This window comes from Patiria miniata, unplaced genomic scaffold (assembly GCF_015706575.1).
Source record: "Patiria miniata isolate m_02_andy unplaced genomic scaffold, ASM1570657v1 HiC_scaffold_16, whole genome shotgun sequence".
Classification (NCBI taxonomy): domain Eukaryota; kingdom Metazoa; phylum Echinodermata; class Asteroidea; order Valvatida; family Asterinidae; genus Patiria; species Patiria miniata.
The window spans coordinates 10544944-10570775 of NW_024037054.1; the positions used below are offsets into that span (position 1 = coordinate 10544944).

The window sequence follows — 25832 nt, forward strand, 5'->3', positions numbered from 1 at the left end:
CACGAAGGAGTTGCTGGTGGCTGGCAGTCAAAATTCCAGTCAAAATTCTAGCCAACTGGTCCGGCTGGATAGTCAAAAAAAAAGTTAAGGGCAAACCTGTCCATACAGACAGAAGTATAAATGAAATAAAATGAACGTACATGTAGCGAAGTCTGTGTGTGTTGCTCCATCTTTCATTCAAGAAATTGTTCATTCATTACATTCATTCATAAAAAGAGACTTATGCTCCAAGCACATCTCATATCCCCCCCTCAAAAAATAATGACAGGATTTCTTTTTTTCCAGGATCAGTCAGTGGCCGTGTCACGCACTTTTATTTTGACTATCCAGCCGGACCAGTTGGCTAGATTTTTGACTGGTCCGCCAGGTTTTTGACTGGTCCGTCTTATACAGCGTGTGCCCACCAGTTAATCAGTTTCACATAATTAGACTTACAGATTATTAAAAATGAAAAGCTGACTTTTTGTGGTATTGTATTGTTCGAATTTGTAAGTCATTGACATGACAAGGTCCTCTAAATATAATGCAGATCGTCGACCGATGCCTGAGGCCTAGGCTAGGCCGACCACACGACGATCCTAGCGAACGTATGCTTTTCAGTTGGTATCCATTGTGAGCGATTTAATATTAAAAGCTCATGCAATTTATACCGGCCACCAGCGACTCCTTCGTGCTTCGCCGGTGTCATGTGAAAATCTGACTCCTATAAAAATAATCGCACTCCTCACGTAATTGGTCATTCTAATAATCATCACATGTTAGGCATGCGCAATTGTGGAGGCTGTAGTATGAAGTTTTCGGTGCCGCGACCTTCATAACGAACGGACCAATCACACTAAAACATGAATGGGAAATGTTTTGAGCACCATTTTAGATGGCCAATCAGCTCGATCCATGCAGTGCATGGGAAAAGCATGTGTAACGACGTGTGCTTGTGGACCCAGCAGGACGGACGTAGGGGGGCTTTTGTAACGTGATCGTACGGGGTTTTTTCCCACGATGAGAAATCATGGCTTGATATTACGCTTTCTTTTGGAGTATTTTCTTGTCTCAATTTTTATCTGGACGGCTCATCGTATGATTCATGCGAGTCCTTTCCCTTTGCACGTCGGTACCGATGAATAATCAATGGACCAATCGTACAAAAACATGAATGAAACAAATGTTCCGAGCGCGGTTTTAAATGGCCGTTCAGATTCTTTTAAAAGGGTGTTTTTAGATCGATGAATGCAGTGCGTGGGGGAAAGCACGTGTTTCAACCCAACTCTGTACGGAACCAGTGTGGAACCGCGGGTATGCGTATCATGCGCCGACATGTACAGCCACGCAAATGATGCAGGTGTATTGGGGGGCTTTCGTAAACAAAGTTAAGTGTACGCTTTACGGTAGATCGGACAAGAGTTTTCCCCACGATGAGAAATCATAGCTTTTTTATTGCGCTTTCTTTGAAACGTACATTGCGCTTTCATTGAACGTACATGTAGCGAAGTCTGTGTGTGTTGCTCCATCTTTCATTCAAGAAATTGTTCATTCATTACATTCATTCATAAAAAGAGACTTATGCTCCAAGCACATCTCATATCCCCCCCTCAAAAAATAATGACAGGATTTCTTTTTTTCCAGGACCAGTCAGTGGCCGTGTCACGCACACAGCCCTGTTTGACCTCAGTTTCTTGTCCCGAGGTCAAGCACGCATGGCCCAAAAGCGTACGCAAGATTTTACGAGATTTATTTGAGACTACAGAAAAACACGGAAAGTACTTGGATACGTGCACTGTTTGGCCAAATTGGATCAATAATTGGAAAGTTGAAATCGTGTGCTTTATTTTGATACCAAAAATAACTGCTTTGGACAAATATAAAGTGTTATTACGGCTTGTCAAACAAAATCATATTTTATATCAACAAAAGCGAGGGCCGATAGTTTTTAGGTGTACATTTGATTCTTAAAAACGGCCAAAAGAAATGGCAAGGCTCAGTAGATAGAGGAAAGTATACGCTTCTTTTTCATGTGAAACACGTGCAGGAGACTTCTAATGTTTGGTCCAAATCGCCGGTTGAAAAATGAAGACTTTTGCGAGATTTCATGATTTGCAATCATATGTACGCTTGTAAACGAACGTAAGTAGGCCAACGGCTTGAACAGCACGTGCGAACGTGCAATGAATGACATGAATATTAAGCTGGCCATCTCAAGCTCGACCAATCAGTGGGCGGGCGGCGCGTATGAGGTCACAAGGTCATACCATGTTTGCGTTCTATGCTCTATGCTCTTACGATGCATGCAATGGCGACAATCTTTTCGCATTCTGAAAAATGGAAGTTGTTGGAAACATTAGGTGAACATCGAATTCTTAAGATATTAACGACATCACGTTCACAAGATTTTTTGTAGATGAAGGTTCATTCTTTCCTTTGAGTACATTAACATTTGGGAGACTTTCTTCGTTGTCGGGGAAAAAACGGAAATTTCATGGCACATTTTTTAGTCAATTTGTCCGTGAAATAATATCGTCAAAATTCATCAAAATCATTTTTTGGAGAAAAAAAATATCTCGATAGATGTATTTAGTAGGTCTTTAACTACCTGAGACAGCTTTGTTTGTTTGGATTGGTTGTGGTTTGCCATGAAAATTGCGAATTTTCTGAAGCCCTTCTTGCGGCCATCGTTCGCTGGCCTCGCGTTGCTGTCATTTGTCTGGACAAGAAAATGGAGCAGCTACGCGTGACACGGCAACTGACTGGGACAGCCTAAAAAAACAAAAGCCACCACAGGATCAGAGCTGAAAGACTATCCAATAGTTGATATGTTTTTAGAAATTTTCTAATTTTTATTTTTCCTTATTTATTTATATTTCCCTCAATGTTTGGCCTTCCGAACAATGCAGTTACCACCACGACCCTTCGTTTGGAGCTGTTGTCTAGAACCACGTAAACCCACAGGTGTCCTATTTAAACCAAATAGGAATGTGCATGCTTAGCTTGGGACTAGAGAAATATGCTGGTCCTAACTGAAATATTAACCTAGCTGAGGTCATATTAACCCTTACTCTCTGAGGGTAGTTTACTGCATGTCAGTTGGTTATGCCAATGCCCTCCAGCTGCAGTTTATTGGCAGATAGTTTGTCTTACATGTAACAGTGAAGGCTCCAATTGGCAGGAGTTGGAGGCCCTGGAGGGTGCCTGATACTGACCAGCTGGGGGCACTCACTTTGTTATCAGAGGACTCTCATTGTTCTCTGTGGCATGTATTGGAGTGCCTGTCCAGTTACCCTTGAAATGACATGGCAGATATTGGAGGGCCATGCAAAAAACATAGGAGATTTTCTTGAGGCACATATTGGCATGCGTTGGAGGGTCTAGTAGGGTAAGGGTTAATGAGAGTGGACTGTACATGTATGTTCACTGTGATTGTAACACCCATTTATACAGCAGATTCCTTTTGGTTTCAATTAGTACTTAACAACTATATTTCAATTTAAAGCTATAGTCCATCATTTGCAGCCATCCGAAAAGTAACTGGCGTGATTATTGTTGAAAAACAAACTTGGTTGAAAGATAGTAAGGGAACTAAACTCCCTGTGAAATTATTCTTTCTGGGAAGCTGTCATTTTGAAGTAATCAACGAAAGAAGGTATTTCCAACGGTGATTCTTAAGAAGCACCGTAGGAAAATTCAAATTAGTAGTTCGTTTTGTTATTCAGCGCAGCGCGCACAAGTATTGGAACGACGCACACGCGCGCGCGGTTGTTGTAATTCGTCGGATCAGTGCGCGACGTCGCGTATAGCTGCAATTCAAAACAATTCAAAACATGATTCAGTAACTTTAGATTTGAAATTGAGATCTTAGAATGCTGTTTTTCTCGGAATGTACAGCTGAAGATTAGCTGAAACTTCATCAGGTTAGTTGCTTAGTATCTTTCATTAGATTTTGAACTCTTTTGTTGCTTCAAACGAACAAAATGCACAAATTACAAATGATGGACTGTAGCTTTAAGCACAGCTTACCTGGAATGTGTCATCCACAATGTCTTGAGAAGGTGCCATAGATGTAACATTAGAAATGACCAAACCAGTATCCTCTGGATTAAAAAAAAGAACAAAACAAGTCAGGTGTGTTTACAAACACAAATGCCCCGCAACCCTGACTGTTCCCATGACATAACGTCACTCTTTTAACATCAACTTACATGTACCTTGGTCACATGGAACGTTCATTTACAGCATTAGTGTCTTCTGTAGGTTTTATATGAATTAATCCCTAATCCCTATGATCTCAGAATAAATACAAGATTCTTATTGTTTTAGCCACTGTGACCTTGACCCTTGACCTTTCGACCCCCAATGCGATAGGCCTATTTGGATTACCAAGAATGATCCACAAACCAAATTTGAAGTTCACATGTAAAGAATTTCTCAAGTTATCGCGCTGACAAAATTTCTTTTGTTTTAGCCACTGTGACCTTGACCCTTCAGCCCCAAATGCAATAGGCTTCTTAGGATTACCAAGAACAATACACAAACCAAATTTGAAGTTCATATGTAAAGTATTTCTCAAGTTATCGCGCTGACAAAATTTCTTTTGTTTTAGTCACTGTGACCTTGACCCTTGACCTTTCGGCCCCAAATGCAAAAGGGTTCTTAGGATTACCAAGAACAATACACAAACCAAATTTGAAGTTCATATGTAAAGTATTTCTCAAGTTATCGCGCTGACAAGATTTGTCCGGACACACACACACCGGTTTACGTTACATACCTTGTGTGGACATTCCTTTGTTTTCGTGTAGTTAAGAAAACTCGGTACAAAAAATAAGTTTACTTAAACTGTGAAAACTCTTTTAACCCAATTTTTTTTCTATGATTCCCTATAGTGTTTCTCTTAATTCTGCTACGGATAAACCTAACCCAAAAATGCCTCTAAACCTGTTTTCCAGAAAGGGCAAAACCTTATGTGGACACGGCTTAGTCCACATAACGTTAACACAACCTGCATTATGTGGACATCTCTTGTTCACAAGTCCACATAGGGAATGTAAGACAAACTCACACCCACCCACCCACCCACGGAAGGACAAGGCGGAAACAGTATGCCCCTTCGGCTTCGCCGCGGGGCATAAAAATGGTGTGTTTACGGTAACGGCCTGAAAAAAATCCAGGTAGGTAGGTAGGGAAATAATTTTATTTTTGTAATTTTTATTTTTCATTTTAGTTCTGCATGCCCATGCGTGTTCTTTCGCAAAAAAAATTGTACAAAACCACTATTCAAGCATTGAAGATATTCAATCGGTACATTTCAATCCAAATTAATTCGTATTGTCGGCCCAGGGTTCTCCCCAGGATTTTTTCAAACATGTGGGGGAAGATTTGCTGTGATTCAACAACCCGAAAATGTTTGAACTTTAGAAGCTCTCTGGTGTATTTTAGAGCAAATCTGGGGGTCTTTATCTTAAGATTTGTCCTTGAAATTCAGAGGAGATCTTGTAGGTCACTATTTTTTTTGTAATTAAAGAAAAAATAAAAATTGGTAACTTAAAAAAAAATTAACATTTCACAACCTGTGTTTCACTGCTTCCTAACTAGAAAAGTATGAATTACATTTACATGTAAGTTTCAAATTAAGAAATTAAGGTGGAGAAAAAAATAACTTTTGCTTCCGATTACATGCCTTTCAAAATAGCGTCAGTAGGTCGGAAAATTATTTCGCCAATTTTTTGGGGGTGCTGATTTATAATGCAGCATCATTCGTAGTAATCATAGAGCAAGGAGTCATGTTTATTTTGTGCCTGGATTATTTTCATTTGCGCCACGAAAATTATCAAGACTGGCTATCAAAAGTGATTAAAACTTGTCTCACCTAATTAAAAATATATTTGAGGTCGGTGATTCCACTTTATGCTTAACATACATCACGGCCGCTGGCACCGCCAACATTCCGCCTGGTTGGCCGAACATCGCGCCGTGCTCACTGCCCACGTGGCCGAAAATCTTGCACTACTGCAGAAACACGCTACGATGTTTCGCCACAAGTTCGAGCTTTGCAATCCCGTCATTTTAATGGAAAACACATACACAGAAAGTAAAGATCACGTTCTGTGAATTAATTCGCAGACATTCTCTTTCTCCAGCGATGTTTGTTTGGTAATATTTTTACGATCCAACTTCGGCCCACTACATCATCACGCTGTATGGAATGATACGATGTATGGACCGGAGAGAGGCGGTAGTCACTGGTTCCGGTCCTTCATCATAGCATTGATTCCGTTAGCTGGGGAAGGGAACCAGTGTACCATGCTGTATGTTAGCTGGGTGCTGCTGGTGGTTGACAGAACACGTCATCATGTGCATTTGATCACACATGCATCAGAAAAACAGGATTTTGGTCAAGATTTTGCATGTCAAGATGAAATAATGGCGTATGTAACGATCGAATTGTACATTTTAATGGCGTGTATGATAATTATATTGTGCGTATCAGGGGCAAAAAAAAATGTGATCGGCGTTTCTGACGGCGTATCGGGCTGGCCGCAATTCATGCGTATCGGGCCGATACGCAGTACGCACGTTTGTACGTGGGGAGAATCATGCCGTCCGTCGGCCAGCTAGGCGTACCGGTTCACCCTGATGCGTTTGTGCAAAAATAACCGTACTTCGTAGTTTGAGAAATCAAGTTTTGAGATCGTCGCGATTTTCGCATGTTTAACACAGGTATGTTTGTGTCAAATCATGGTCAGATTCAAGTGTGGAAAATGGTTTTGTTATTGGCAAATAATTAATAGTACTTGAAATGTTTGAAATTTTTCAATTATCAACCTTCAAAATGGCAATAAAATGTTTGAGGTCGGCAATTTGGCCGAAAAAATTCCAGGTCGGTCGGGTTACCGTAAACACACCATTTTTTTGTATGGCCTGATCATAAAATTGCATGACGCCACTCGGCATTTTCGGGGAAATTTAGATATCCAAAATGGCAGCTTAAATGGCAATTGATATAATGATTATTGTCTTCAAGTAGGGCCCGAGTCAATTCGAATAATAAACTATTCGAAAATTCGACCTTCCATTCGAATATTCTAATATTCGGTTATTTGGCCATTCCAAATTCCCACAAAAGCAGAAATATGCCATACAAGTACATGTAGTTAGCGTACGTATGCACGTCAATATGCCATGCATGATTTCTTCACAGGTAAGTCAGGTATATAAAAGCAAAAAGTAGATCTTGGGTCATCAGTAATATGATGATTAATAATCACCAGAGAAGGTAGAGTGAACGATTCCTTGTTTGCACAGGGGACGTATTAAGCCGTGAACCCCAAAAACGGCAGGTGGCGTCAGCTGATGTGACTCTCGCAAAAGGAATCAAGGATAAATTTCACTTGAAACTTCTTGAAGTCTACAAAATGGTGAATTTTCTAGTCACAGTGTTGAGGATAAAAAAAAATCACTTTTATAGTAGGCCAATTCCGGCGTGACAGATTTACACTACCTGTTTTTTTTAAGGCCTGCCACAACCAGTATGTAAGGTGTAACCATCTACATGTACATGTAAGTTATGTATAAAGTCAGAGTCAACACTATATTTCAAATTAAAAAACAGTTTATGAAACTAGAGGATTCAGTGGCTGTAAGGTGACAAAGTGAAATCAGCATGAAAATGACTTTCTTTGGAAAAAGCTATCTGTTCCTTTGGAAAACTTAACGTTAATTTTTTCTTTTAAAGTTAAAGGGAAAATACAACATTTGCCAATATCGAAAAATAAAACTACCAAGTTGTTACGAAATACCTTACTAGATGTTGGTAAATGACATGCTAAAGCATCCTGTAAAATTATGGCACCTGGTGTGAAGCCATTTTCAAGAAAATGGTATATTTGTATACATTTCCAACGCTGGTCGGCCGACCACCGTTGGAAAAACCTAACTATTTTTCAATTACTGTTCCAAATTTACCATTTTTTTTAGTCTAAATTTTGTTTTGCTAGCTATTGGTTCCATGTTCATAAACAGGTACAGGCCAGCTAACTGGTTCCCTTACCTTACAATTTTCCGGTATTTTTTATCCATTTCATCTTTAGTGGAGTCAGGGAACCAGACTACTTGAATATTTTTGTTTTTCTTGGTTTTTCCAGCATTTTCGAACACAAAACGTCAAACATGTCAGTGCAACAATATTTGATCTATTAAACTAACCCCCCAAATAGTTCATTTCTGAAAATTACAGCAAAAGCCAATGATGTACATTCCCTTTAATCACTTTTATGTCAATAATCAGTGAACACTTTACTTTGTAATTCAAAACAGAACTGGAAACACCAGGCTCATTTATGTTGTGACAGTCGTGACGTGACATTTTTATATGCTGAATAAATGTGGGAACAAGCATTTTTATTTTTAAGGAGGACATGTAGTATATTAAAAACCAGAAGAGTCTTAAAAAAATGTATGATCAACTTTTTTTTAACAGGTGATCGAAAAAATATGACGGACGGAACAAAAAGATAACAAATGGGTAAAATGTGACATTTTTAGATGCTGAATAAATGTAGGCACAAGCGTTTATTATTTTTAAGGACATGTAGTATATTAAAAACCAGAAGAATCTACAAAACATGTTATGTTCAACTTTTTTAACCTAGAGGTGACTGAAAAAAATGTGACAGACGGGACAAAAATGCTTAACAAATGGGTAAAATGTGACAGACGGGACAGAGTTTGAGATGAAATATCAAATCAACTATACATCAAAAGAATTTTTTATTTTACTTTCTAGGTGAAGTCACCTTGATATTGATAAAAGATAGGAGTTCAAGTTTGAACCAAAGAGATCTTTTCATGCAAAAATTACACAACTTTTTCATATTTTTTTTGTGACAGACAGGAAATGGCAACGTCGCTTTTTCAAAATGGTGCAAGACTGTGATGTTTCATCTTTTGGTTTAAAAATCTATAGTGATGGATAGGGACGGCATGAGACTTCATAGTCAACCAAAAAGAAAATCTTTGAAGCTTGAAGCCCGGTTCATGCTTCACGTGAAAGCATGTGCGAAGCGAAATTCATGTCGTCAACAATGGTAGACGCGCTTCAAATGTATTGTTGACGTCACGAATTTCGCTTCGCTTTCGCTTTCGCGTGAAGTATGAACCGGGCTTAAGAACTGTAACAGAGGGGAACTCAAACTTCCATCACAAAATAGAGGAAAAGTTTTCTTCTGTTTCTCGAAAATTCACTTCTGGATAAAAACAAATCCAAGTGCAGTAGAAGAAAAGCGAAAACTGTTTCTGAAAGCTTGGTTTGTCTACTTTCCAAGAAAAATGATTTACTTGTAGAAAATGTACTTTGAAAATTCATGAGTTAGCAAAAAAACGGAATCAACCAGTAATAACTCTCTCTTTTTTTTACCAAGATTTGAACAAATGTTTTTACAATGTATATTATTTTAAACAAAAATATTCTCAACAACCAAAAACTCTCTCTAAAGACAATTTACTGTCTCTCTAAGACAATTTACCATTCCCATTTGTCATGTGGCCCATTTTAAAATAATTTAGTACCCTATTATTATATCAGCTGTGCGAAGCACGCTGATATACTGTGATCGTCCTATTTCTTTCTTTCTTCGGGCAAATGGTCACGTGACCAATGAAGAAATTGCCGCAACTCCTAAACTAGTTAGCCGATTTCAAATTAAACCTTGACATATGCCCTACCTAGCCATGTTCGTAAAATCCGGCCAATGGTCATCCAATGGTCAGTAGTGGTCATTTAATGAATATTTACAAAATGCTTCTTCTCCCAGAGTCTTGACCCAATTAATGTAAAACTTGGTCAGTTATATCATTGGACCTAGCCTCACAAAAGTTGTTCACAGAATTTGGCCAGTGGTCAACTACTGGTCAGTAGGGGTCATTTTATGAAAAAAAATTAAAAAGCGGTTTTACATTCTAAATTTTTGCAGCCCTGTTCAGTGTATTTTTTTATCTGTAATTCTCAAATTTCATATTCCTGACATATTTGGTTGTCGAGTTATTTCAAGTTTATCATTTTTTAAACATACGTAAAAACAATATAAAAACATAGGAATTCTGGGAAGGGACCGCGCACGATACTGCAGATGTTGTGTGGCATTCAACAACGATGTCATCCATGCGGGCGCGGCCGACCACGTTGTTGACAGGCAATTGCACGCACAGTGCCACACTCTCCATATACTTTGTACACAACCGCTGAAGTGGCGTGTGGATACTGCATTCTTTCGGTTTGTTTTAGCGACAGTGCCACCTGCGTAAAGGTAGCCGCCAACATCGTCCCCAGTGCTTACTTTATTTCCAACCGCATTTCCAATAGTAAGCCCTGGATAGCAAACTTTCTTCCTTTATCCTGATTCGATGCTGCAATCGGCTAGTAATGGATTTATACCGTGTACTTGGTGTTGTTATTTTCAACGTGCAGTACGTGTTTTTACAATCATTGTAATTTAAAACGTCCACGCCTTCTCAAAAATACTCCTTTCCTTTCCAAATTGCTCATATTAATATGAAATGTGATACTGCCTATTTTGGCGGGATAAGATTACATTTTAACTTAAAAAACAATCATGTTTTCGTAACTCACAGCGTGAATTGGTTCTGTTTTTACCCCAGACACCGCATACAAAAACAAACGCTAATGTAATGCACAGGCAGGCACCAGACTATTCCTCATTTGCATACGTGTTCAAAAATCTTGCACATGCAAATGATCCAATACCAGGGTGAGAGAGCAGGTAGTGGTGGGCGCGTACTGCTCGACACCCTGGGGACGAGGTTGGGTAGCTGCGTATTCGGCCAGATACTCCGCCGCGGATTAAAAGTACGGAGGCCAATAAATTACACTATTGCTGTGATTAATTTTTGATGGTTTATGCGGATTAATCTACAGGCATTAACTACTGTTTCATGTATTGTCTTGGCGGCTATTTTATGTAATGTTTTGGCGGGCTTAATGTCAAATGTTCATAGTTGTTTCTCTTACATTCTTTTGCCGATCTCAGCCACATGTAGCAATGGTCACCTTGTGGTCAGTGCGAGTTAGTATTCAGACAAACCGTTAAAACAGCAATTTAGGCTGATATCTGTGCTTCAGGAAGCACATTAGCTCTAGTTTGAAACTGCGTTTGACCGAATATTAGGTTATTTAAGACTGCGGGCTGCAACTGAGTACTGCTCCGGCAAAAGTTGCACAAAACCTCAAACTTCATGTTTGATCCCTATATAAAACTGTGGTATCATTACCTTGAGATGGCTTGGGAGTTTGATTCTGTTTCTGGTTTTGTTTTAGACCAGTGACACTGCCTGTGATTGGAATCTTGCTCTGTGACAGACTGCTACTAAGCTGAAGACCATCACACTCATTCTTCTTCAGTTGATCATATCCGTAGAGACCTAGCAGTTCATCCATGGTGTTGCTGGCATAGTCCTAATGTTACAAATAAATAGTTTCAATTAACTCAGAGTACATGTATTTCATACTTTTACAGGTGAAAACACAACTGTGCAGCGAGGGATTATTTTAGTGTATGATACATTTCAGTATACATTTTAGGTACACGTACAAGTTATTTCCGGTTTGATGACGTCATCAGTCAAAATAGGGGTGCGAATACTAACTTAGTTCAAGGAGGATACCCCTTTATCATGAAGTAAACATAACACATGGAAATATGGAAATTATAAGTGTATGTAATAATAACACCCAACTTCCGGTTTGATGACGTCACAGTATTTAGAAGCAAAAGGTCAACATTAAGTGTAACAGATGTCATTATCTGGGCTACAAACAAAGTCATGAGACAGAGATCAAATGATGGAATTAAATTAAACACAATATGGTCATTGTCAAATTCTCCCTACAGAAACTTTTGGTTTGATGACGTCATGATTATGAAACCTTGCAAATTCATTTGTGGTTGTTCACAGAATATATAGGGGCAATTTGGTAAAATTTTCATAGAGGGTTTTAAAGTTTGAAAAGGTTAAACTCTTTTTGATGTGCCGCTAGAGGGCGTCCTTTCGGGGATGACGTCCAAAGTATGTTTTTTTTGTGTTTGGCATACCTCACTTGGCACTTTCATACTGTATTTGTCTGTAGTAAAATGCTTCCGTTTTCGAGTTAGATTCAATTTCTGTTGCACTTTCGGTAACACCGGAGGTGAAGGTGAAGTGGTTTTGTGCCCGGGAATAAGAAATGTTGCTCAAGGCACTGTCTACAACCTCACGAAAAAATGAACACAATAGTCTATTTATTTCAAGAGATATCCCTCAAACTATTTAGTCAAATTGTGCCCTTAAATCGGTTGTAATTTGATACTTGACGACGTCATGACATTACAAAATTTATAACATCTTTGTAACATGGTACAAGTTCACACTAGGTTTTATCATCATCATCCCGTAAACCGTTCGGAATAAATTTTGCTTTGTTTCTATTTCAGGCTAGACCTGGAAGTAAAGGTTAAGCTTCGTATGCGTCAAAAAAAGTTTTATCAATTAATGAATGGTCTGTCTGATTACAGAATACAAACATCATTGATTATTTAGTTCAAGAGTTATAGATGGAAGTAGTTGGTCACTTTTTCAGCTAAAATGGCTTGTAATTTCACATCTGATGACGTCATCATGACGTCAGAATAATATACACCACTTGGGATGAGGGTCAATATATGTTGAAAGTTACAAGTTCATATCATAAACCGTTTAGGAGAAAACCGGCGGAGAATTATTGTCCGGAAAAAAGAAAGAAAGAACCAAACAAAGAAGATTTATCAGAACAATTCTAAACAGTGGTTGGGTTGTACCTGACCACTCAACAATGCATGCAGATGCTTAATTTATGACAGCATTTCGTAACTAAAGCATTTGCCAAAAGGCAATTTTTGGGGGGCATGGCATCCCAATTGTACCAAACAGACCAAAGTATTATGACTGTGTTCAGTGGTGAGATCCTCAGGGCCCTCCGAATCCCTCTGGATACACATCCTCCAATAGAATTCTGCTGGAGTGCATTGGCATATCCAACAGACAAGCACTACAAGAGCAAGGGGTAAGTCTATGTAAGGAGTATGGCAAGAACAAAAGCCCAATTAAGTCTTAAATGGAACTTGTTTGAAAAATAAATTAAGATGTTATTTGTGAACACATACAGTCATGTCCTTTGATTGACTTTCTTGAGGTTGCTGAGGGACGTCATCCTCTTTAGTGGCTTCTTCCTCCTCCTCTTCATTATAGTCGTCATCATTATACATCATCATTGCTGCATGGGCTGCTGCTCTCATCTACATGTACAATGAAACATTAGTCACAGAAACTATTATTCATTCACCAACAAAATATTACTCGAAGGTCGCTCGTGGTTGTGCTGTATGCGCGTCTGCATATTAGTGCAGCAACTGATCCTCAAAGTTCGGTTCAATTTTTTTGCAACAAGCTGACAAATAGCTGCAATAAAAAAAAAAAAAAACTTTTCGATTCCGACTTTCATCAAATTCTCATTCTGTGGACGGATCCACTAATTTTGTAAAGGGGCGCTCCACCCTCTTTTGGGAGACTACATCGTTTTTCGTATAAATTCTTTACGAAAAAATATATATTGCGACAATTAAGAACTTATTCTGAACAAGGGAATGGTTTCTGACTCCATAAAAATATTATTTGTAATTTTGACATGGTGAAAATGCTGGTAAATTGTGCCGAGGAAAGCACACCCTTCACCACAAATGGTTTGGTCCAACTACATCACGCTGGAAAACGGCAGGGCCATAGATATTTAATCGGCCGCGCTGGCCAAAGAGCAAGCCTTTCATTGAGAGAATTGCAGGTGCGTCAATTTTTTCAAAGCGTATCAACCCGATATCCTATTGTATGCCTAGCTAGAACATCACAAATAATGAAGATTAAACCATGCTATGACGTCACACTATTGTTAAAAGTGTGGATTCGGAACTACGAATCTGTTACACTGGTCACAAAGTGTGGATTCGGAACGAAGAATCTTCCACACTTTGAACACGTCAGACAATTGTTCTCTATAATGAGCTTAATAGGACCGTATGCGTGAAAATTTCCTTCCGAAATTACCAATGCATCTTCCCTGTCAGATTCTCCGCAGTCACTGCAAAACCTACTTCGAGTCAGAAAGAAATCATCGTCTGAACTATCAGTTTGTCGACGGAAGGAGCCGGGACAAATGTTGCAACCTGACGCCACTTTTTTTCTCCATATATCATCTCAATGAAGGGCATTCATTGCAAAAATGATGATAGACATGAATCTGGGACTGAGAAATATTTCCAATTTTGTTAGGAAATACTTAAAAAAAATTCTTGACTCTCCATAGACTTTGTACACAATCGCGGAAGTGGTGTCAGGTTGCAACATTTATCCCAAGTCTTTTCATCTCCACTCACTGTTAATGCCAATACTTCTTTTGACGCAATGGTTTAAGTCGAAGAATACACTCGCAAGTGTGGATTCTTAATTTATGAATTCACTAGGCGCAAAAATTACGAATCCACACTTTCTCGTGTATTCTCCTTAACTGAATGCGGTGACTTGTCAATACGGTCAATTCAATCATCCGTGCGCTTTAATTTTGCCTTTTCATTTGCAAGCTTTAGCATTCCTAGCGCTATCAACAAATACTTGCCGAACTCTTGGTTCGGTTCGGTTCAGAAGGCCAAGTTCGGCTATTTTTAGTTCGGTTCGGCGGTTCAGCTGCAGCACTAGTGCAAATTGATTACGAGATGACATACATTGTATTCCCTTGCACAGTATGCACCGTGATCAGAGCTCTTCAAAAGCTGTGACTTACGGTTCGGTACATGTCAATCACATGTGGTACATGTGCAGTAAACTACAGTTAGCTTTAAGTTGGATAGCTCCAAACTCAAAGTCATGCTTCATTCCCGTCAAACGAATAGGATGTTATGTACGTGAATACCTGGACTCAAAATGCCCGCATTGGTACCTCCGCTTACCTCGAAGTTTTGTCTGGCCAATCCAAAAGAAACCACCATTGAAATACTCACACACAAAAAGTGTAAAAAGATAGCAAAACTTTTTTCATGAGTCATTACTGCCCAGCGCACTTTGTCTTTTCTACTTTTCTGGTACCAAAAAGCAGATTGAACGTTTTGCTAAAGTGCATTTGTCTACTTTTCTGCTTTTCTGCTGTCAGAAAAGCAGGTTTTACTTTTTGCCCTTCACTGGTGGTTCAAAAAGGGACATCTGCTTTTCTGCTACCAGAAAAGCAGATTGAACATTTTGTCACGGTGGTTCAAAAGTGGCCATCTGCTTTTCTGTTACAGAAACTGAGCAGATTTAACATTTCCGAACGCAACTAAGCAAATTTTCTAAGATTTGTGACGGTGGTTCAAAAGTGGCCATCTGCTTTTCTGTTACAGAAACTGAGCAGATTTAACATTTCCGAACGCAACTAAGCAAATTTTCTAAGATTTGTGACAAAAAGTTTGAGGAGCTAAATATAGGGGAGGAGTATTTTTCTTACTCTGGCTAAAACGTTAGCTAATTCTGGATATTCATGGTAAAAGTGAGTGTCTAAAATTGTCCAAACACACGCATGATTTTACACACACTTCTTTCTTCCTATCACTTGCTCACCTGTTTGCCCTGTTGTTTCTGCTCACTACGCTTAGACTGAGTCTTTTCTGGAACAGATTCCCCTGTTTCCTTTAACTCACTGACATCCCCTTCCTATTGTCATTCAAAAGGTACAAAAAATAATGCATTAAATATCCATTTATTAACTTTTATTGTTTTAAATTACAAGGTATTCTGCTCTTAAGAGGCCCACTGACTGTTTCAGGTGAACACTGCATTCTTTGAATAGTCACTGGTAATTTTGAAGCTCACCTCGCATATATATTCAAGTGGACTTCAAGGAACTAGGTCCCACATTTAATTTTTTGACATCAACATTCAGCTCTTTTAAATTCTTTAGCAATTTTGTGGTTTTCACTTCTTTTTTTTTTAACTGTGTTCTTAAATTTCTCTAACTTTCGTGCAGATCAAGTTATTAACAGGCTGTCGTGGCCTATCAGTTGTCATCAACTTTCAAACCGCGAGTAGGCCAATACATATAGTCTGTTAAACTGGTCTCTTCTGTAAAGATCTCGTATCTTGTACAAATATGAAGGACAAGGCTTTGACAAGGCTTTGCTTTGCCTTCTTCGTGGGGGAGGCAGCTTTGCCGCTTTGCCCACTTAGCAGGGGAGGCACCTTCATCACCTCGCTGATTAAGTCATGAACACCCGAAATAAACTCATGAACACACACACTTTTGTCCATATAGTACATGTATAGTGGTGATAAACATACATCTTAATGATTGAAGAGTTTTGCCCTTTACCAAGATAATTCACATTCACGTCTTGTTTCTCATTGACCTACTATAAGAGACATTATTAAAAATCTTACCTCTTGTTTGGATTCCACCTGAAATTTGAGTAGTCGAGATACTATGTTACCCAAGCTGAATCCTTTAGATGATATCTTGCCACGTTTCTCTGCTAAACTAGCCTTGGAAGTGATTTTGCCTTCCTCTGACACTTCTGAGATAGGTGACTTTGCGACCACATCATGACAACCAGAAACATCATCCACAGCTAGTTCTTTACTTGTTCCACTCTCACTATCATCAGATGCTTCATGTGTTGCAAGCTTAAAGTTCTCTCCAGATTTGTCACCTTCATCATCACCTTCATCAAAAGATTGAGTAATTCCTACGCCAATCTCATTTTTCTCTTCAATTCTCTCTATTTCTGTATCATTGTGATCAACATTTTCCAAAGAAGTCTCCATTTTCTCTTCAAGTTCTTCAGATTTACTTGCAATTTTTATGTCATCTTTTGTTAGTTCTTTTGGGGGCACACTTTTTTTGTTTTTATCCTGTGTGCCGTCTATTTCTTGTTCAACGTCATTTGCATTTTGGGGAAGATTACCATCAGTATTACATTCTTCATCAGTCATTCTAACAGTGCTTGACCACACAATGTCCCTTGTTAACTGACTTTCATTTATCTTATCTAAGGTGCATGTAGACGGCAACAACCCTAAACTATCATCTGCTTCATGGTTGTCACCTTGAACATCTTGATGGTTGATCTTGGACATTTTAGTGGTTGAATCATTGCCTTGAATTTCCTCATTGGTATTTATGTGTTCAGACTCTACACTCTCTTTGTTGTCAGTGTTATTAACATCTTGAATGCACAGGCTTCCATCATTCTCTTGAAATTGAAACCCATCTCTCAAGTCTTCAAAAACAGCTGATGTTAACTCATTCTGGCAACTTTTTTGGCTTTCTTGATCGTGATTATCTTCTGATATGACCGAATACGATATTGCATGTGGCTCACTTTCTGCTAGTTTTTCACTTTGTTTCACCATGCCAATAGATTCTTCAGTTTCGACAGCACGAATATCCATTTCCTTTACAATGGCAGGGCTACCTTCAACGTTTATTGGTACTGATTCTTGTGTACTCATAATATGCCCTCCTTGTTCCACACACTCTTTTAAAAGAGTTCCTTCAATCTCAGATGGTGGCAATGTTGCCCCTTCATCCATAGGTACACAGTCTTTCCCAGACATTTCCACTTTTGTAGTCAAATCAGTGTCCTGCTCCCCAGACGTCCCTAATGCAGTTGGCTCTGAAGACTCCATTGAGGAAGACACATGGTTTGACACTGCAACTAAAAAACAAGAAATAATCTATTAAGATTGTGAAAGAGTGGCAGAACTCTCTCACAACCATGCCATCATTCAAACTGATCAGTTCACTTTTAAGATTTGTTGACTGAAATATCTAGTCGCAAATGACTTTGCGAGGTTTCAGGATCATAACGTCATTAAATCAAAAGTTGTGACAAGGAGAATTTGAAAATGTGTCCAATGAAGATGCTCTAGCACAAATATTATCAGCTAAAATGCTGACCTTGGGCTTCCTAATGAAGTGATACAATTTTGAGTACAATTTCAACATGTTGAAAGTACGAGTAGTCGAGTACGAGTACTCTAAAAACAGTACTCGAGTACAAGTACCGAGTACTACAACACTGACTAACTACTGTTAAGATTGAGGGGCATTTGGAAAGTACAGATGTATCACATCCAAATGATTTTTTTATGAACAATTGAGATGCAGCATTACGAGTCCAAGTATGGATTTCAAGTACAGGAATATTTTACTTTGGTGAACATCTTTTGTTTGGTTTCGTTTTGATTATAAGTCCAGTGAGCTGAGTCCATTATAAAGTCTTTGTTTATTTCTTGTTACTCTAAATCTAAAGAAACGCTTTCCAGTCCACTTCATTGAGCCCTTGGGACATTTTTAATAAAGGAATAAATGTGTGTTTGGGAGGTATTATAACACTCTGTTTAAGACCGGTGGGAGTCTGGATGGGTAATTATCACCCATCCAGATCCCATTCATAAATACCTTTTCGGTCAAAAAAACAAATCTTTTCGGTCCAAAAATCAAACCCAGTCAAAAACTAGACATTGCCAACCATTTTGTTCACCAGTTTTACTTCATGTTTTGCGAAACACCCCTCTTACTATAATATGGAATGCCCCTTCACAACTCGTTACCTTATAAGGACATTGGCATACGCATCGCACGTACTGCGGGATGTCGCGCAAAACGCAGCTGGGCTGGTGTAGTGTGAATTTCGGACCATGAAATACTAATTCACTGGTAGTATTGCGCATGCATACGTGAGGAATGTGAACGTTCAACCGATGAAACGTTAAACGGCACCGGATTTCATGGGAGTCCAAATTTCATGTGACACTGGACCAGCTAGCCATGTCTTTATCATCCGTTTAAGACCGGCCACGTGACGGGCTCTAGACCAATAGGAATGCATAAACTGTCTTAGGTATTTATGAATGCAGTTTTAATAGCCATGCACGGTAAAACTAAAATCATGTGGAACATTTCACCGGTCGCACCACAAACTGGCGTATCTCGATTTTTGGCCAAATTTAGTTTTTGTCATTTAAACGTTCTTATTTCATCAAAATGCTCATCCTTACAAACTTTTCTTCTGATCTGAGTTCTAATTAACTAAAAACACTAATTAGACTCTGCGGTGTATCTCTAAAATTCTGAAATCGTTCACCATGAAGTGACTTTTTACGATACGCCGCTTCACAAGTGCTAGGACGTCACCAAGGAGAATCGACTTGAAAAGTGTGAATTTAGTGTTTCACGAACCGACGTATCCCCATATCTGGCACACGGCCACTATTACGTGCGTTTATGAAAAACGATAAACATGATAAAAAATCTATTTCACGAAATAACATGTAAAAGTGTCACATTTCTTGTAATGTAGTTGTGCCTCCAGCTCTAATGCAATAAGCATTAGAGCTGGAGTTACTCAAGCTAACAAAACATGAGATTTCTTTCTTTAAAAACTGAAATTCGCCGGACTCCCTACTCTCACTCACTGACTCAGGCCTCAGGGTGGCCCAGGTTGGACTCCGTTATGTACACGTAACGGAGTCCAGGGTATGAATCTCTCCTGCCACAGCGAAAAATATTATAACACATTTTTTGCACATTTTTACCTGACATAGGAAGCTGAAATTTAGTTTACATATTCCTTGTGTCCAGAATTGTGCTTAGATCTTTCGTGAATAGTGGAGTGTTGTGGCCTAGCGGTTAAGAGCACCGGACTCATGCTCTGGTGTTTCAGAGGCAACAGTGACATGGGTTCGAGCCCGGGCGCAAACACTTGTGCCCTTAAGCAAGGCACTTAACCATTCTTGCTTCGTCCTTCAGATGGGACGTAAAGACGTAGCTCCCGTGTGTTGTATAAATAAAGAACTATAATGCACGTAAAGAACCCAGTAACACTTATCGCTAAGAGAAGGGGTTCGCCCTGGTGTTTCTGGCCTGGCTATCATACTCGTTATAGAGTCCAGCCAGTATATGAGCAGAAGCAGAATACCAAATTAAGCGCCCCACTCAAGTTAGCAGGGTGCTAAGATTAAAGTCTGGCTTAAGTAGGCTAATCTCTTAAGTTTGAGTTTTGAGAATACTAGCCCCTGGCTGGACATCAGTCGTAATGCAATGAACATGATGAAGACGTCGTCTAACCTGGGCTAGCCTCAGGGTATCAACATCGACTACACTCCTAGACTTATGATGCTCCGCGTGAGCAGAGCCTCATAGACACAGAACCCCGCAAAATTGTTTGCAGAACGAAACACCAATGAAGTACTTGTACAAAAACGCACATCAAAACAGAGACATTTCCCACAGAACCGCTGCACAGTTTGCCCCTGAACTATTAGTACAATACCTCACGTTAGTTGCGCCTAACAAACATCACTGGATTCTGTCAGTTTTTAGGCCAAAACGATGAATAATATGCCCTTTCCGCACTGAGCTACTTGACACTTGAAACGTGCACGCAGAGATTATGATCGATCGATGATTTTCAGTTTGCTCGGAGCGCGCCGCGGGGGGTACGGTACAAGCGGAATGATAGTATGCATGATAGTATGTGTACAAGTGCAAGTACTGTCTGTACCCCCCGCGGCGCACTCCGATCGAGCGAACCGAAAATCATCGATCGAGCCATGTCATGAGGTATTGTACGAAGTTTAGGGGCAAACTGTGCAGCAGTTCTGGGTAATCCTTATCTTTAGGACACCTCTATTTTTTTACGAGTTCTGTTCAAAACTTACTTTTGCAGATGACTGTCCATTACCAAAGTGACTTTTGCAGGCTAAAGCAGTCTTTTTTCTTCATATAAACTCATGTTAGTTGTAATTTTGAAAGCACTTTCAAAGAAAATTGACTTTCCTACCTTTTTTTGCAGTCAGATGTGCATGTTGTACTTCTCACAACACGAGTGAAAGCCCTACATAATGTAAGCCCCATGCTGATTGGCTGCTAAAAAAAATAAATAAGATGTTTATTTGTTATCAGCCAATCAGCATCGAGCTTTCATTGCATCGAGCTTTCACGTTTACCATCTTAGTTTTTGACTCTGGTTTTTGACTCTTTTTTCTGGTTGTCATCGTCGCCTGTTACCCCTTAATTTCCCTTATAAATCAAAGCCCTGCCCTCTTTCCACAAAATTAACCCTGCTGATATTCAAAAAGGTGTCATTGCCAATTGTTCAGATGTGTCAAGAAATATCAGAATGTCAATTTTGAGTGTCATTTAGTCAACTGTTTTGGTGAGTCTTTCCATTCCTATATAGGAACGGGGTCCTAAAAGTAAGGATTACCCGGTTCTGTGGGAAATGTCTCTGTTTTGATGGACGTTTTTGTACTTAAGTTAATTGTTTTTTTGTGCTGCAAACAATTTTGCGGGGCTCTGTGTCTATGAGGCTCCACTCTGCGGAGCATCATAGTTCTTAGACCCGTGAACGTGGCGTTGTATACAACGCCACGCTCTTGTGTCACTTCGAACCTAGCGAAATCGATCCGCCATACATTATTTCGTATGCAGGTTCAGTACTTACCTAGAATTCTATATTTGCCTTCATGCATATTCAGGATGTGTCATTTAGAAAAAATTCACAGAAAATGAAGACAAATACGAACGTGTAGAAACTAGATTTAACGTTAACTGGACAAGTACCCAGGGTAACTTGCGTTCCAAATGATTGGAGCCCTCCGAGCTACCCGTCTGCTTCATGTGACGCACACGATTATGGTTGTTGCTTGGACAGATTGACGGCTGTTTCATGTCGCATCCTAGATCCTGTGGGGAGGACGGCTTCTACATCCTTTCTGTCCATAAGAAGACCTCTGGATTTCTTTGTGGTGAACTTAATTGATATCCCAGTTCACCAACAAGATCAGCAAGGATCTTTTCCATGCCTGGCATTTTTATTTATTTATTTGTTTCTGATTTTAGTAGCAGGTATTAGCTAGAGCATGAAGAGCAACGAATAAATTTTGCCAATAAAATGACACAAGAGGTGAAAAGTGTAATGACTGCATTTTTTAACTGAATTATAATAAAATTGGGATACTAAAGTGAAAAGACAAGAATATTCTTATCTGATGAATTCACTTAATTGAAAGCCAGATCCACCTGTTTGTGTTATTATTTATTTATTTTGTGAATAAATTTAAGCACAAGAACTAAATGTTCAAAGGTGTAAAGTACATGTAGGTCCTTGTTCTTTGTTCAGAAAAATAAAAATAAGATTTCCTCTTATTTTGGCGTCGCGGCGAGCAGTGCGCCTGCGTGCGGTGAGAGAGGAAAGGACTGGAAACTTGTCTAAAACAATGTCTATTTTAGCTGCGACAGGAAACAGCGGTCGAATCATACGAAATAAGCCGGTATAATACAATGCGCATGCGTCAGTTGGGGAAAGTCCAACCTCGTCTCCACTTCCTGCTTCGTATAATGGAAACGAGTTTGGAAATAAAGTAAGCACTAGGGATGAGGTTGGTGTGAGTCCAATAAATCACATGCATCAGGAGGAGGTTGCAGGACGTCGAGATCTTGGGAATTCCTGGGCCAGATTTTACCTCGAATTTCGTTCAAATGCAAGATTTGGCATAAAAGCAGATTTCAACATGTAACTCCTAGAAAGCTTGATTATAATATTGTCATTGATATGTGAGTACTATCACACGGTAAAGTTGTGTTCAGTTTTTGTCACGGAAGGACGATTCCGCTAGGTTCGAAATAGTACAAGAGCATGGCGTAGTTTACAACAAGCCACGTTCATGGGTCTACATACTCCTAGAACTATGATGCTCCGCGGAGCATCATCATACTTCTAGGAGTAGGATCTACATTAGCTTGAGTAACTCCAGCTGAAAAAATCTGCGTGCGCGATGTATGTGGGTACCACACCGCTTTCAGGCGCCGCAAGTGAGTTCAATTTTCGTCTGGTGCGTTGTCGAGGAAAGCATTCTCATTGTCTTGCTTACCGCGACAACGCACCAGACCAAAGTTGAACTCACTTGCGGCGCCTGAAAGCGGCGCGGTACCCACATACATCGCGCACGCAGATTTTTTCGATGTCATCACGAGATGCATACATTTACATAATTAACAAAACAAAATGGACGACAGCCGTTGGAACTGGCGTTTTTTTTACGGACAAGCCACCGAAATCATCAACATTTTTCGCATTTGTTTTTTTTGGTGGTCTGTTTCAAGTCGATCTTTAGGCTTCGTGAATGACTGCTGAATGTATGAGGTATGTAAATAGTTCTAGGAGTAGGATTATTAGACATGTTAGAGGTGAAAATTGACAATTTTTGAGAGGCCATTTTTTTAGGGTCTCTTGCTACCACATTCTAACGAACAGGATGTCTCCAGCGTTATATGTGAATGAATTATGAGCATGTCAGCTGGAGTTACTCAAGCTAGGTCTAGGCCTAGGATAGTCCGAGTAACTTGGACCCAACTTATCGCCTTTTTTAACATTTGGACATGGTCTGGCGATAGTAAGGTCCAAGCTAATACCGAGACTTAGACAACACAGTCCCAAAAACCAACATTTTCCAACAAAAAACATCAGATTTCACCTTCAAAACGGCCTCCAAAGTACTAGATATGTCACCTGAGGTACAAGTAGACATAGATAATTAAGATGGTTGTACTTAAGTTTACTTACGATCCGGAAAAAAGTGAAATTATGCTTGCGCATAATGCAACGGCAGATTCCCCTGCGCCGCGCCGACGACTGTTTCCTGATGTAGAGTGCTGTGTAAGTTCGCGGTACGCCTAGGAGTCGCGCTGGCTAGCCAGGCGCATGGCTGGCGCTCTACATCAGGAAACAGTCGTCGGCGCGGCACAGGGGAATCTGCCGTGCATGCAGTGCATTATGCGCAAGCGCGCCGTCACGACATTTGCATGAGGTCGAGGTCAGACGCCATTATCATGCAGTTTTGAACGTGAGCACAACAACGACAACCTAGGCAGAGGGGGTCTTCAGAATTGAACGGAAAATTTCACTTTTTTCCGGATCGTAAGTAAACTTAAGTACAACCATCTTAATTATCTATGTCTACTTGTACCTCAGGTGACATATCTAGTACTTTGGAGGCCGTTTTGAAGGTGAAATCTGATGTTTTTTGTTGGAAAATGTTGGTTTTTGGGACTGTGTTGTCTAGGTCTCGGTATTAGCTTGGACCTTACTATCGCCAGACCATGTCCAAATGTTAAAAAAGGCGATAAGTTGGGTCCAAGTTACTCGGACTAGGCCTAGGAGTACATCGACTAGTGATGGCCAGATATGGAATGGGAATCTTTCCAATAAAAATTTCAAAATCCGAAAAAAATAGTCACTGCGCATGTTCAGTGCCATGCCGGTACAATACTGAAAACAATCCGGGACCGGTTCACGGTGAAATATCCACAGCTCGTGAAAACATGGGTGGAAAAATACGTTCTTTAAATGATTGTTTCTCGCCACAAATTCATTTATTTCATTCAAAATATTACCAGTTACTGTAATACTGGCCATGGCATCACATTTATAATTAAACAAACATGGTGTTAGAAAACTAAGTTCTTCTTGCTAGTTTAACTAAGTAAAAACTTACCAATCGAAGCACGAAACCCAGTCCCAGGGCCTCAAACAGTCTCGACAGTCAAACAACTATTTGCGCAGCCGGCCAAATGGCCAAATGGCCAAATGCATGAAATGCGCACGTTTCAAAAGACTTCTGCACGCGCGCGCATGCGCTCCTCGTGAAGGTTTATATATGTAGACGGTTTCCCCCGTCCCCCTCCATTGTCCTCTGGACCAACCTCGTCCCCAGAGAGTCGAGCAGTACGCGCATTTACATGCGCAAGATTTTTGAAAACGTATGCAAATGAGGAATAGTCTGGTGCCTGTGTATCGTTTTTTTTGTATGCGGTGTCTGTGGTAAAAACAGCATCAACCTCGTCCCCAGGGTGTCCCGTACCCGTACCCTACCCCCCGCCCTGCAAACAGGACGCTGGGATACTCTGATGAGCTTCACAGAATCTTGTCAAGGAAGTGGCCTATGACCTATGTATAAAGCATCTGGCTGCAGCTGTTCAAGACCGCATTTAGACAATGTGCTCAAATGCTATCCGAAACTTTCGATAGAATTGCGCGCATTCCATACCGGATGTGATTCTGTTTCATTGCGGACCATGTGGACACAATTTTTGAACGTCGCATAATGCAATCCGACCGTTCGTGATTCGTAACGGAGCCTGAGTGAGTAGTAGCGGGAATTGTAAATTTACAACACAGATAAGTTTTACAGAATTTCCTACGTTATTACGCTTTTTCAACGAGAAAAAACATCTCTAAACTAAATAAAAGAGTAATGAATCAGTCTTAACGGCCGTTTCAAACCATGTAGAGTCATGACCTTGATGACGCGCAGGTCACTGGTCACGCAAAATCCAACCAATCAGAGCGTGAATTCATCAGAGTATCCCAGCGTCCTGTTTGCAGGGCGGGGGGTACGAGCGAACAGGAATAGTCAGAATCTTTTGGTCTGGGAACCAGACTAACGGGTTACCCGTGCGACATTCTACTACGCATGCGCTTTACAAAGCAATCGTGGAACTGTCGCACGTGTGTAGTACGCACGCGCGAACATCGCCCAAACGAGCTAGCTACACACGAAGAGATGGTTGCACGGCGCGTTAGCTCAATGATGCCGAACTAGAGAAATATTTATGGACAATAAAGATGCCTCCTGTACAAAAGAATGTTGTACACAAACTACTGTATTTATAGCTGCACTGTATTGTAAACGAACAGAATTAGTGAAGTTGAGCAATACGATTCTTTTGGTGA

The 25832-nt window shown here is 40.0% G+C and overlaps 1 protein-coding gene across 1 annotated transcript in view; it reads right to left on the minus strand.

The window, feature by feature from the left end:
- The window catches only part of LOC119722968 (zinc finger MYM-type protein 3-like), a 67699-nt gene extending 42842 nt beyond the window's left edge, over nucleotides 1–24857 (minus strand). Inside the window, 6 exon segments of the mRNA XM_038193398.1 lie at nucleotides 4009–4082; nucleotides 11275–11458; nucleotides 13182–13313; nucleotides 15658–15750; nucleotides 16474–17750; nucleotides 24595–24857. Coding sequence (XP_038049326.1) covers nucleotides 4009–4082; nucleotides 11275–11458; nucleotides 13182–13313; nucleotides 15658–15750; nucleotides 16474–17721 — 1731 coding nt within the window. The 5' untranslated portion in view covers nucleotides 17722–17750; nucleotides 24595–24857.
- Between the last annotated feature and the right edge of the window lie 975 nt (nucleotides 24858–25832).